Genomic DNA, 13,771 nt, shown 5'->3' with positions numbered 1-13,771 from the left:
AACTATGGAATCCAATAATTTGTTGATTTTTTCACATCATAATGATGTTTTTTTTTTTTTTTTGGTCTGGCCAATTAACATGTGGGATGTCTAGTTCTAATAGTAAGGGTACTTCTCTGAACTCTGAAATTTATTCCCTTTGTAAAGTTAAGGATTTGAAAGTAAGACCATGACCAATCTAACTTTGATACTGTCACCTTGCTGCATAAACTTTTTATACAAATGGTGGCACTCTTCTTAAGAAATAGCTTGTTTTTTGAATTAGGGTAATTTTCTTTTTTCAGTTAAATTATTTTTCCTGGGCCCTTTTGTGCTCATAATGCCTATGAAACTATCATCACAACTACGATCACCCATCCATGATCATGTGGCATCTTCTATAATTGCTCCTACTATAACTCATCCCTAAGCAATTGATCTCTATATTGTCTTTGCTTGTCTGAGACAAATTAAGAGAAGAAATAACACTGTTGGAGCCTTTAACATTTCTGGACTGTTTTCAAATGCTATAGTTTACATAGAGCATTACTCTCAAGATAGCTTAAAGAGTATCTTACTTTTGAAACTATGGAACTCGAATGGAGTTTTGGTTATTTCACATCGTAATGTTGTTATTTTTATTATTCAATTAACCATAAGGATGTCTAGTTCCAAAAGGTTACTTTTTCTATACTCCTTTGGAAGTTTCTCTATTAGAAGTCCGTAAGCAAAAGGCATTCCATTCATTTTGTTTGTGAATCTTTATCCTAAGTGTTGAGAGAGTATCTTTACTTTTGAAACTATGGAACTCGAATGGAGTTTTGGTTATTTCACATCGTAAATGTTGTTATTTTTATTATTCAATTAACCACAAGGATGTCTAGTTCCAAAAGGTTGCTTTTTTTGTACTCCTTTGGAAGTTTCTCTATTAGAAGTCCTTAAGCAAAAGGCATTCCATTCATTTTTGTTCGTTGTCTTTATCCTATCAAGCGTTGAGAGTAATCTACGAAAGAATTGTTGTATCTGAAACTCCACTAACAAACACCCCGTTTGTGGGATATGGTCAAGTAGGCATGAAAATATTAAAATGCATACCTTGGAATAGAGACCGCTTGTGTTGGACTCGCATATACATTTCAAGCTCTGTGGTATGACAGTGCTTCCTTTATCGTAGCGATTGACCTAGTTAGAATATCATTAAACATCAGAAGAAGGTTTTATCGTATATGGTCCAATCTTCCATTTCCCAACCCTCTAAAAAAAACTTGATTTGGGCGATCCTTTAATAGAAAAAGTTAGATCATCGATATAGATTGTTTGGGTGATCCTTTAATTGAAATTTTCTACCTAGGGACGATGCTTCTGCTATTGCTATTAAGTAATTGCTCTCATTTCTTTCTTTCTATACATTTAGGCTTCCTATTGTTTGAAAATAATTGCTTGTCTATGCTCCCTTCTATCTCTTGCTTGCGTTATTAGGAGCATGACTATGATCCCAGTACAAGATTTGGAGAATGCCTTCATTTATTGGGCTTGCTTTGCTAGTTAAAAAGTATTTTGACACTCACTTGATGGCGTCAAAGTGTTTCAGCTTAAATACCATATGTTGTGTTCTAAGCCTTTGTTAAATGTCTTGGGAGACTACACAGTTGATTCTTTTGTGTAGTAAGAATCATGTGAATTTGCATATTACACGACGTGTATCATTTGTTTTAATGGCATATGATAACTATCCATAGTGATAGAAACAAATTGAGTAAGAAATACTAGTTATACATGCAAGGTTTGTGATTTAATGGATGAATAATGTATAAGACATTGTGCTATTGTGGATATGGGTTTCTCCCTTACAATGCTTGGTTCTATGTATTTACCATTATATGCCATCTCTTCGTATGCATTCTTTTGTTTTTGTGCTAGTATTTGCGATTGCTGGAAAGGCCTCTTAATCTAACTTGCAAACATGGTGCAATTGACCAAGGGACTTCAACTGTAAGTGAATGCACTAATGGATTTTATTTTATTTTTATTTTTTTCATTTTTAATGCTTGGGTTTGAACTTCAAAGCCAATGCTCTTTGCTAGTAGCCTCATTATGTCAATTGTGTTTTACAATGTTTACTTTTGAGGTTTGTAGCAATTTCTCACCATCACTTATGAAGACTTGTCATTCATATCCTTGTGTTTGATAATTTCTATTTATTTGTTACTATGAATAATTAGACTTCATTAAAGAAGAGGAATCACTTTAGAGAGTATGAAGAAACCTGCAACCAATAGAGGGCAATATGCCCCTTCTTGGCAAGCAAAAAGTCTATGCCATCTAGATGTTATTTACCAAGCATGTTGTCTCTTTAATTCATAAAGATAACCCCAAATAAAATGTTTCTAGTTCTCTCTACAAAAGCCAAATGAAGTATGTAAAAAAGTAGCAACATGTTTTTCAAAACATCCTTGAGGCAAGATAAGTTTTTGGGAATGAGCATAAGGCAAGAGCAAAGAGATGGCTTCTACTTATGCAAATGAAACACATCAGCTAGATTGGAGAAAGTGGTTATGGTTACATGATTTGATCATTTCCCTCAATTTGGGACCCGAGGTTTGCAAACCCCTTGTGTGTCTTACTGTTAGGATATTCTAACAGGTACCCTAAGAGATACCTAAACTTGATTGGATTTGGTTTTGGGTATTCAAAACTAGACTTGAAACCGGAAAGAACCCATTTGGGTTAGCTAGGCCTAGGTACGGGGGTACTAGGAAACACAAACACAACCCATTAACAACCCTTTCAACGAAGTTCTCTAAGAGTTATGTGAAGCCCACTCATGTACAAGGCATGATGTCTATGAGGCATTGGATGTGCAGACTAGTCAAATATGTAAGTTGTCCATCAAATAGGTAAGTTGATGGGACCGTTAAGTACTAGTGGAATAAAGTTGTCGATCAAATAGGTAAGTTGATGGGCTCATTAAGTTGGTCATGGTTGCATGCAGAGTGATAATTTTATAAAGATGCTCACCAAGTAGTCCAAAAGGCATTGGGACCTCTCCAAAAGAACCATGTTGCCAAGATCTTGCACTCATTGATGAGTTGGAACAATTTTGCAGCCATGAGAGACAACGACCCTGAGATAACAATAGACCCATTAAGAAAACTAAAAAAATGCAAAATGTATATAACAAAAAACAACATAACAAAATAGTAGTAACCGAAACATAGTAGCCACCTATATATACCTGCCTGTAGATGTTGCCCTTCTTAAAGAGTGCTGGAACTGGAAGCAATTTCTAAAACTATGAAAGAAGTAAAGTGAAAGTCATAGCAAGCAAAAGGTCGTATATGCAGAACATTTGGCCCAACCAATTAATAATTTGTGTCGGCGGGTAGGGTTTTAACAGTCAAAACATCAATTTGCTTTATTGTTTTTGCTATTTTGAAATAGGTTTAAACATTCTTGAGCCCTCCAGATTAGTAAAGCGAGACAACAATAGTCATCTAGTAAAATAGGGAGTGCTAATGGTTGGGTTAGGTTGGGTCGAGGGGTGCCCTGTACCCGACCCATTTAAGAATATAGCTATTGTTTTAGACCTAGACACACACACACACACACACACACACACACACACACACACACACACAAAAATTCAGGTTTGGTCTAAGTCATGTTAAAATCGAAAGCAGCCGACCCATTAATTTAATGAATTAATACTGGCCCCCTGACCCAAATTTGACCCGTTTATCAAACGGGTCACACTAGGGCTAGTAGGGTGTTGTCAATGGGTATCCAAAGCTAGGGGTAATCGATGGATCCGACCCACAAATATGACCTGATTTTAACAAGATTAAAGCCAATAAATTGGACCCATTTAAAATTCAGGTTATGTTACCATAAAACAAGACAGGTATGAGAAGAACAACCTAAACAAGTTGCTTGAGATACGTGACAATGCCATATGGCTTAAGAGATTTTATTTTATTTTTTTTTCTAAATATTAAATGTGTTTGGTTCTTACAGTTCCATACATGGTTAATTGTGTAGGATCTCATGAGTTCCCGAGTCCTTTTGGGTCCGGGTCTAGTTCTTGAAGACTCGCACCCGTAATTGATTATAAATATGGAATTTGATAGTTGATTTTGCCTCTTTCTATTTTTCTCAATCTTGTTACAGGTCCAAGTAGTTGCATAGGATCAACTTTTGTCTCGCTGATTAGGTTCTGGTTGGTATTCGCTCTAATCTCGATTTCCCCACCCAAATCATCTTTTTTTTCCCAATCAACTTCCAAGTCCTCTTAGGAATCTAATCCCCAAAAAATTTGGGAAAAATGAATTTTTAGCATTTTTTCTGTTATTTTTTCATAAAGGGCATTGTTCTCTCAGTATCGTTGATACACACACACACACACACTCTCAGTATCGTTGATACACACACACACACACACAGAGTCACACTTCTTGAAGAGTATGCATGCTTTTCGGTTAAGGCTTGTGCATGGGAGCATCATTCTGGATTGGGAACTGGGATGTGAGAATCCCATTGTAGAGCAACATGTTAAACAACTCTAGAGATAAATTTCATGCTCACAAATTTAGGTAGATCTTGAAGTCTATCAGTGCACAAATTCAACTTTCGAGCTCACTATATATCAAGTGTACACATTTGTTAACATCGTATCTATTTGCTTCATTTTTATTTTCACCCAATAATATTTTGGCTTCATCTGCAATTTCTGTCTTTTTTTAGGTTCTTGTCATACTGAACTAATTTATTTTGATATTCTTGCCTACATTTAGGTTTAATAATGTTGAAGAACAATCCAACATACCTTGTCCAAAGAGGCATATTCCTATTACTAAAATAGAGCAACGTAAAGAGGTGCAATGATTTGGAAGCTTATGTGGTATGTTACTATCTCACTCATATTTTTGTCATCCTAGTTGTAAATGTACTTGGGGCAAGTAGCATCATATCATGTTGTGGCTTTCTTTTCACTGGAACTTGTAATTTAGTACTTAGCCTAATTAGCAATTCCTACTAGAAAACACATTATTTGATTCTATATTAACTTTAGAAATTTTAGGGAAGAACTTCAAGAGTAGAGATTTTGGGAAGAAATTCAGGTTCTTGATGCATTTATGGATCCTAGATTTCTCTATGTAAAAATTCCATATTGTAAAACAACATTCCTAGCTAATTATCTAATTTCGGTTTCTGGAGCATTCATCTATGTGAAAGTGTCTGCAACTTCATATAGCATATCAAATCTTGTCATTTCTCAATTTAGTTCTAAAAATTCAGTTTCTCTCATTTAAGTATGCTCAGTTTGAATATAACTCTGTTTGTTGAAAGATGTAACTCGTCTTTCGCATTCGTTTTGGCACAGGTCCTCGTTGCCTGCCATGTGCTCTTACATTACTCATCTGCACAAAGATTGGACTGCTCTAACCACCCATTTATGGCAAGTTTCGCCTGTTGAATGTGGATGGATGTTTGTATTTTGAGTTAACTGTACCTTTTCAGGCCACTGACCGGATGGCCACCCATTCGGATTGCCTTGCATTTTGGGTATGGGCAGTCCACCTGATGACCACAAAGCAATTGTCCTGATCATTGTACACATGTACCACACGTACAAGAAAGGCTTTTCACTTTGCACCCGATGAAACTCAATGGTGTCTATCTTTGTTGCATTATACCTTTGTCTAATTTTATTTTTGTTGATGTTTTTATTGTGGGTTTTGCCTCTTGTTTTTATTTCATGTGGTATTTCCTTCGACCATTCCATTTCTGAAGTTCACTGGGACTGAATAGACCTCTTCTAAGTTCTCAACTTATGGCTTCTGTAAGCTTCCTGGAATATGTCCTGTACTCTATATGGTGTTATAAGCCACTCATGTTGTGCTGTTTATGCAGCTGAGCGGGAAGCAGTGAATGTAAATCCCTCTCCATCTCTGCTTATTGCTGTTTTCCTTTTGCATCTTTGAGTTTTCTATTGAAATTCTAGATTTCCTGCAGTACAAGGATATCGATGAGGAATTCCTACGAAGGGTTACGGAGAATACCCATTGATCTAGGTATTTTCTTTCTACATGTAGTTCTTGTCAATTTTGGTTTCAAAGAAAGTTTCATGCCCTTGGAAACTTGTTGATTGTAAATAACACCTTCGGAAATGTGATTTCAGTGAAGATCTTATCGAAAAGTTCTAAATCTGTGGAACCTTGTATTGCTACAGCTGAGGTTTTGGCAAGATCAGCGGCAGGGCTTGGAAGAGGCCTTTCTTGTGTTTGTGCCCAAAGAGGAGAGGATGATGCCCATTCATAGTTTGAACTATAACCCTTTTGCAGGTAATTTCATATTTTTATGCAACTATTTATTGGAAATAATATCAGCAATGAATAATTAATTGCTGATTTTAACATTGTAAATAACAGTCAATGAATTTATTGATCATATAGTTTAATTGCCGGAGAGATTCTTTTGTGTTTGTTTCCATGCAGCTTAGAGTACTGAGCTCATTTACCAGGAGCTTGATCTTATCACGTGATGCCGCTTTCTGCTTCATATTACCCTGGAACAGATGGCCTACTTCCTCAACATCTTTTGTTTCCTTCAATCATGGAAGTGATTAGATTTGAATTCAGTAGTAGTTGAAAATAAATTCTATCCCTTTACATTATAACCTTGAAATTTTTTATGTTTCTAATCCTTCTGTTTTGTCTTTCAATTTTGCTTGTAGAGGCCACAGCTGGTAAAGGGGAATATGCAGCTTTTTTCTGTGGATCAGCAGCGTAGTCAAGCTCTTGAAGCACATGCTGCATCATTTGCTTCACTCAAGGTGCAGGCCTTTCCTTCATTTTGTTTATCATCTTGCATACCAACATATCCTACCCATATATTGTTCAGTTTGCTGTTATTTGACTTGGTTTGATACTTCTTTTGATGATCTTCATGGCTTAAACAGGTTGCTGGAAATGAAAATTCTTCCATTCTTATTGCCTTTGCCTCAAAGACCACCAATGCAGGACAGATATACATCAAAGTTACATGTGATTGACCTTGGTGCTCAGCCAGGTTTGCTCCTTGTATTGATCACATCTATATATTTTATGCCATTGGCTGTCTCTCTCTTTTAAAACTACAAATGGCACAGGTGGTTTTCTATTCTATGTTCTTGATATTGGTTATCTTTTGCCTTTTAATGCTCCTGTGTCTTTTAAAACTACAAATGGCACAGATGATTTTCTATTCTATGTTATTGATATTGGTTATCTTTTTCCTTTTAATGCTCTTGTGTCAAGGGCAGCCATCAATTTTATTAATGGAGGCAAATAAATGCAATTGTGTTGGCATCTAGATGATTGCTGTTACTATGCAGCTTGGAGTTTACATTTCAAATCTTATGCGTTCTTTGAGTTGTTTGGACACAGCCTTCTAGTCATTGATGTTTTGTATACTAATCTTTTGAATTCTTTACCAGGTCAACCTGGTTTCACAAAGAAACAAGCAGATCTTTTCTTCCCTCCAGATTTTGCTGATGACTTCCCAGTGGCAATGCAGGTACTCATGTGTACCAATGACATTTGGACCATGTTCAGTAGCATCAATACCAAACCACCTACTTGTAATAGCTAGTAATTGACCAATGTTTGATTATTATTTTTTTAATCTTTATTCGACTTTTGTACTTCAACTGTTGGTGAATTTGGAGATCATCTCTTATATGAGAAGCAATAAAAGATAAATGTGATTTTAATGGCTGCTTTTTAAGACCATTTGTGCAAGTGTAAAAGGGGAACCTACTGACTTTTTTTTTTTCCTTATGGGATGTCACCATAATTGACCATTTGTTTTAAAATGGATCAATGGTTTAATTGACTTGTAGCACCCATAGTCAATCGTATTGCTGAAAATGACTATCAGTTCGACAGTGCAGCCCACATATACTTGTCAATTAAACCATTGATCCATTTTAAAACAAATAGTCAATTATAAGAGAAGCAATAAAAGATAAATGTGATTTTAATGGCTGCTTTTTAAGACCATTTGTGCAAGTGTAAAAGGGGAACCTACTGACTTTTTTTTTCCTAATGGGATGTCACCATAATTGACCATTTGTTTTAAAATGGATCAATGGTTTAATTGACTTGAAGCACCCATAGTCAATTGTATTGCTGAAAATGACTATCAGTTCGACAGTGCAGCCCACATATACTTGTCAATTAAACCATTGATCCATTTTAAAACAAATAGTCAATTATAAGAGAAGCAATAAAAGATAAATGTGATTTTAATGGCTGCTTTTTAAGACCATTTGTGCAAGTGTAAAAGCGGAACCTACTGACTTTTTTTTTTCCTTATGGGATGTCACCATAATTGACCATTTGCTTTAAAATGGATCAATGGTTTAATTGACTTGTAGCACCCATAGTCAATCCAATTGCTGAAAATGACTATCAGTTCGACAGTGCAGCCCACATATACTTGTTTTTTCTTGAAAAAAAAAAAAAGAAAAGAAAGAGAAAAATGACCACTAGTAGGATTGATATTTGAGTATCATCATTTTTTTCTCTTTCCTCGGCTTCTTCTTCTTCTTTTTCTTTTGTCTTTCTTTTCGTGATACTTTGATCTTATAAATAAAATAACACTATCAATGATAAAACATACTTTTAGTTCATTGTGCTTGTCTTCAAGATGAGTAAATAACGCTAACATCAGTGCTAGAATGGAGTTATAACACTACAATTTATGAAGCTTGTGATGGCATTTTGAGCATTGCACATAAATTAACTTTTTGATGGTATTTTAAGCATTGCACATAAATTAACTTTTTGATGGAATTTTAAGCATTGCTCATATGGGAAATTAACTTTGATGGCATTTTAAGCATTACCTTCAATAATTAACTCTATTTTCTATTGTTGGTCTCACTGAGAATAGCTATTATTTTCTACCAGATGACATATTGATATCTCCAATATCCACATTTGGAAGAAAAAAAAAAATACATTTCCAATAAATATTTCAATAAATATTTTAGGAATCATTAGCTAGTAGTTGCCTTTCCCATTAGTTGCATGGCTTTTATCGACCTTCCGAAATAAGGGTTCAAAACCGTTCCTAAATAAGAAACAATATTGTTCCTAAATTGAAAATTTGCGATGGTCCCTAATTTTTTGCAGTGCCCTATTTAACCACGGTTGGAGGTTTTCCACCGTTCCTAAATATGGATTTTTGTGTAGTGTGTGAATTTTGGGATATGGCCCATTCATGGTAGGACCTACTTGATAGTTGGTACAGATCTCATTTACATTTGCCACTTGTACGAAAAGTGAGTTTTTATATAAAATGTCCTTCTTTAATGCAGGTAAGATTTCGGTTGTTGGCAATGAATACAATGAGGATAACAAACTGTCATAACCTGATGGTCGAATATCAAAACATCAAGCCCCCGCCTCCCCTCTCAAGAATCACCTCAATTCAAGAGGAAGCAAGCCGCACCTATTACTAGAGCAGAAGAGGATGGCATACTTAAAGGGGATGGTATTGATTATGAGGTTCCTGGCAAAGGCCTTAACCAAAGTTCTATTTTAGAAGACATGGAAAGCCTGTTTTAAAGGAAGCGCTGAAATTAGCCAATATGTGTGGCTAGCCTGAATCTCACTAAGGTCTTTCTCATCACTATTTTGTTCAGAGCTAATACCTATAAACTTTAGTCATGCTTCTTTATTCTAATGCAGCATAAATTTATAGAAAGAATTTAATAATTGATTTTACATCTTTGTAGTTCTCTTGATCTTATTACAGGTCCAAGCAGTTGCAATAAATCAACATGTGACATTCTTCTTAATAGGTCTTTTCATCACTCGATGATCATGGTAAGAGAACACCATCTCACTTTTGAACTTTTCCTGCTACCTATTTACCTTACAAGAATTGTACTTTGCATTAGGAACCAAACAGGCCAGATTGGCCTGTGGGTTCGAGACCTGACTTGAATGGGGTGGACTTGAGCCTAATATAGACCCATTCATGGGCATAGCCCTAATTTAAAATGGGTGGCCTTAAGCGTAGGTTGGGTCAGTCTTCAGTTTAGCTAACTCAACCTACTTTTGAGGTGGGTTTCAACTAAACTAATTGGATAGTGGGTCAGGTTCAAGCTAGAAATATGTCCGTTTAAGTAAATGGGTCAGGCTTGTGTTGAACCTTACCTACTTGCATAGGTTAGGTGATTAATGGGTTGAGCTAGATGACTCGAGTTTACTCAACCCAAAACAAAATATCTAGACTTGAACTCAACACGATTTCTTGAGTCTAATGTATTGAACCTAAACTCATTAAAATTGGGTCGGGTACATGGGTCAAGTTCATATGGTACCTATGGCTTCGGGTACCCATTGACATTCCTACTGACCTTAATGCAACCCGTGTAATAAATGGGTTAGATTTGGATCAGGGGGCCAATATTGACCCATTAAATTAATGGGTTGGTTCATTTTGATTTCAGCATGACCTAAAGCGGTTCGAATTTTAATGGTTGGGTCTTAAGTCCAAAACTCTAGCTAGATTCTTACTAAATTCTTAAATGGATCAGGTACGAGGTGCCCCTAGAACCAACCTGAACCAAGCCAACCTATCTCAATACCGTGCATTTCATGGGTCCACTTTAGGTTATGGGATATATAAAAAAATCAGCCGTAAAAAGGAACTTAGGTGGGCCATACCATCTAAACCATATGAAGACATGCTTAAAACATATAAAAGCACTTTGTGGGGCCCACCTGAGTTTTCAATGCGGCTGACACTTGGTCTGACCCCTCATCCAAGCGGGACACATATAATACATGGGCTAGATTTGTGAACCACATCTAGCCCATGAAATGCTAATTAAGGGAGGAAACTGTTCATTTTTCATGGCCCACCAATGTTTCGGATCAAAGTAAATATTGGGCCCTGGGGGTTTCATGAGGTGTTGCTTCACGTGGACCGTTCAAATTGTGGAGTCATATCACGTATGATGAGTTCTCAAAAATGTTTACAAGAGTTCCGTGCGAACTGGTGCGTAGTGGAGCATTCGGCATATAGAGTCATGCTCACCTACACATGTACGCACCTTTGCACACGTGTCATGGGTGTCTAATCCGAATTGTCCATGTGATGCGGAATCCCATTAATCCCTAAGGGTAGAATTGTCACCATGATCTAAAATTCTGGTGGGCCATAGCAAAGAGAAATGCAAATCAAGGGAGGAAAATGTTTTCATTTTGCATTGCATACCAGATTTTTAGATCAAAATAAAAATTGGGCCCAGGGGTTTCATGAGGTATTGTTTCACGTGGACTGTTCAGATTTTGGAGTCACATCATGTATGATGACGAGTTCTTAAAAAATTTCACACGAGTTCCGTGCGAACTGGTGCGCAGCTGAGCATTTGACATATAGAGTCATGTTCGCCTGCGCACCCACGCACTTGTGCACCTTTGTACACATGTCATGGGCATCTAATCCGAATGGTCCATGTGATGCGGAATCCCATGAAACCCAAAGGGAAAAAATTTCACCCTGATCTAAAATTCTAGTGGGATGGACAATGAGAATGCAAATCAGGGGAGGAAACTGTTTTCATTTTTCATGGCCCACCAAAGTTTTGGATCAAAGTAAAAATTGGGCCCTAGGGGTTTTATGAGTCATTGCTTAACGAGGACCGTTCAGATTCTGGAGTCACACCACGTATGATGTTTTCTCAAAAAAGTTTGCACGAGTTCCGTCCGAACTGGTGCGCAGCTGAGCATTCGGCATATTGAGTCATGCTCACCTACGCACGAGCGCACCTTTGCACACGTGTCATGGGCGTCTAATCCGAACGGACCATGTGATACGGAATCCCATGAATCCCCAAGGGAAAAATTTTCACCTTGATCTAAAATTCTGGTGGGCCATAGCAAAGAGAAATGCAAATTAGGGGAGGAAACTGTTTTCATTTTTCATGGCCCACCAAAGTTTTGAATCAAAGTAAAAATTGGGCCTAGGGGGTTTTATGAGTCGCTACTTCACGAGGACCGTTCAGATTCTAAAGTCACATCACGTATGATGTTTTCTCAAAAAAGATTGCACAAGATCTGTGCCAACTAGTGCGCAGCTGAGCATTCGGCGTATTGAGTCATGCTCACCTACGTACGAGCGCAACTTTGCACACGTGTCATGGGCGTCTAATCCGAACGGTCCATGTGATGCGGAATCCCTTGAATCCCCAACGGTTAATTTTTCACACTAATCTAAAATTCCGGTGGCCCATAGCAAAGAGAAATGCAAATCAAGAGAGGAAACTATTTTAATTTTTCATGGCCTGTGAAAGTTTTGGATCTAAGTAAAAATTGGGCCCAGCTAGTTTCTTGAGGTGATGCTTCACGTGGACTATTCAAATTTTGGAGTCACATCACGTATGATGTTTTCTGAAAAAAGTTCGCCCGAGTTCCATGCGAACTGGTACACATCTGAGCATTCGGCATATAGAGTCATGTCACCTGCGCACCTACACACGTACGCACCTTTACACACGCGTCATGGGCTTCTAATCCGAACGGTCCATGTAATGTGGAATCCTATGAAAAGCCCATGGGAAGAATTTTCACCCTAATATAAAATTCTGGTGGGCCATAGCAAAGTGAAATACAAATCAAGAGAGGAAACTGTTTTCATTTTTCATGGTTTTGGATCTAAGTAAAAATTGGACCCTGGGGGTTTCATGAGGTGTTGCTTCACGTGGACCGTTCAAATTGGTGGAGTCATATCACGTATGATGAGTTCTCAAAATTGTGCGCACGAGTTCCGTCCGAACTAGTGCGTAGCTGAGCATTCGACATATAGAGTCATGCTCACCTGCGCACCTTTGCACATAAGTTGTGGGCGTCTAATCCTTATGGTCCATGTGATGCAAAAGCCTACGAAACCCCAAGGGAAAGATTTTCACCTTGATCTAAAATTCTAGTGGGCCGCAAAGAGAAAATCTGTGAGGAGGCTGTTTTCATTTTCATAGCCCACAGTTCGTCCAAAGTAAAAATGGCCCCGGGGTTTAAGCGATTCTTCCGTCACGAGGGGCGGATTCATGGGCGTCACAATCGAGCGGTCCATGTGATGTGGAATCACGAAACTTCAGTGAAAAATTTTCACACTGATGTAAAATTACGGTGAGCCACGGCTAAGAGAAATGCAAATCGGGGAGAAGCTGTTTTCATTTTTCATGGCCCACAAGTTACGTCAAAAGTAAAAATGGCCCACAGGGGTTTCATGAAACAAGCTGGCGTCACGAGGACGTTGGATTAGGTGATCACGTATGATGTTTTGCTCGAACGTTCGCCACGAGTTCCATACGAACTAGTGCGGTGGGCATTGGCATATTGAGTCATGCTCACCTACGCGTAGGCTCACCTTTGCACCACGTGTCATGGGCGTCTAATCAAGCGGTCCATGTGATGCGGAATCCCATGAATCCCGAGGAAAAATTTTTCCACCCTTATCAAAATTTTGGTGGCCCATAGCAAAAAGAGAAATGCAAATCAAGAGGAGGAAACTATTTTCATTTTCATGGCCATGATTTTGGTTCAACGTAAAAATTGGGCCGGTGTTGCTTCCACGTGGACCGTTCAAATTTTAGGTCACATCACGTACAATGAGTGTTGGTTGCACGAGAGTTATCAGGCCAGTGCTGGGGCGAGCTGAAGTGACATATAGAGTCATGCTCACCTGCACACGTACGCACCTTTGCACACATATCATGGGTGTCTAATCCGAACTATCC

General features: G+C 37.8%; 1 protein-coding gene across 6 annotated transcripts in view; it reads left to right on the top strand.

Annotated features, from left to right (window-relative positions):
* Positions 1-6,060: 6,060 nt before the first annotated feature.
* Positions 6,061-13,771, top strand: part of LOC131228513 (uncharacterized) — a 37,065-nt gene continuing 29,354 nt past the window's right edge. Inside the window, exons 1-5 of one of the 6 annotated variants that reach the window (XR_009162992.1) lie at positions 6,315-6,811; positions 6,938-7,047; positions 7,454-7,533; positions 9,465-9,641; positions 9,761-9,851. Coding sequence is in view for 2 of the 6 variants with exons in the window: in XM_058224203.1 (XP_058080186.1) it covers positions 6,786-6,811; positions 6,938-7,047; positions 7,454-7,533; positions 9,465-9,590 (342 nt within the window). In the remaining 4 variants the exon portion in view is untranslated. Of the gene's footprint in view, positions 6,812-6,937; positions 7,048-7,453; positions 7,534-9,464; positions 9,730-9,760; positions 9,852-13,771 lie in introns of those variants that run through there. The other 5 variants (XR_009162990.1, XR_009162991.1, XR_009162989.1 and 2 more) reach the window with 5 other exon arrangements.

Source organism: Magnolia sinica, chromosome 16, assembly GCF_029962835.1.
Source record: "Magnolia sinica isolate HGM2019 chromosome 16, MsV1, whole genome shotgun sequence".
NCBI lineage: Eukaryota > Viridiplantae > Streptophyta > Magnoliopsida > Magnoliales > Magnoliaceae > Magnolia > Magnolia sinica.
Note: the sequence above shows the minus strand (reverse complement) of the source record. Positions and strands in the feature narration are given on the sequence as shown.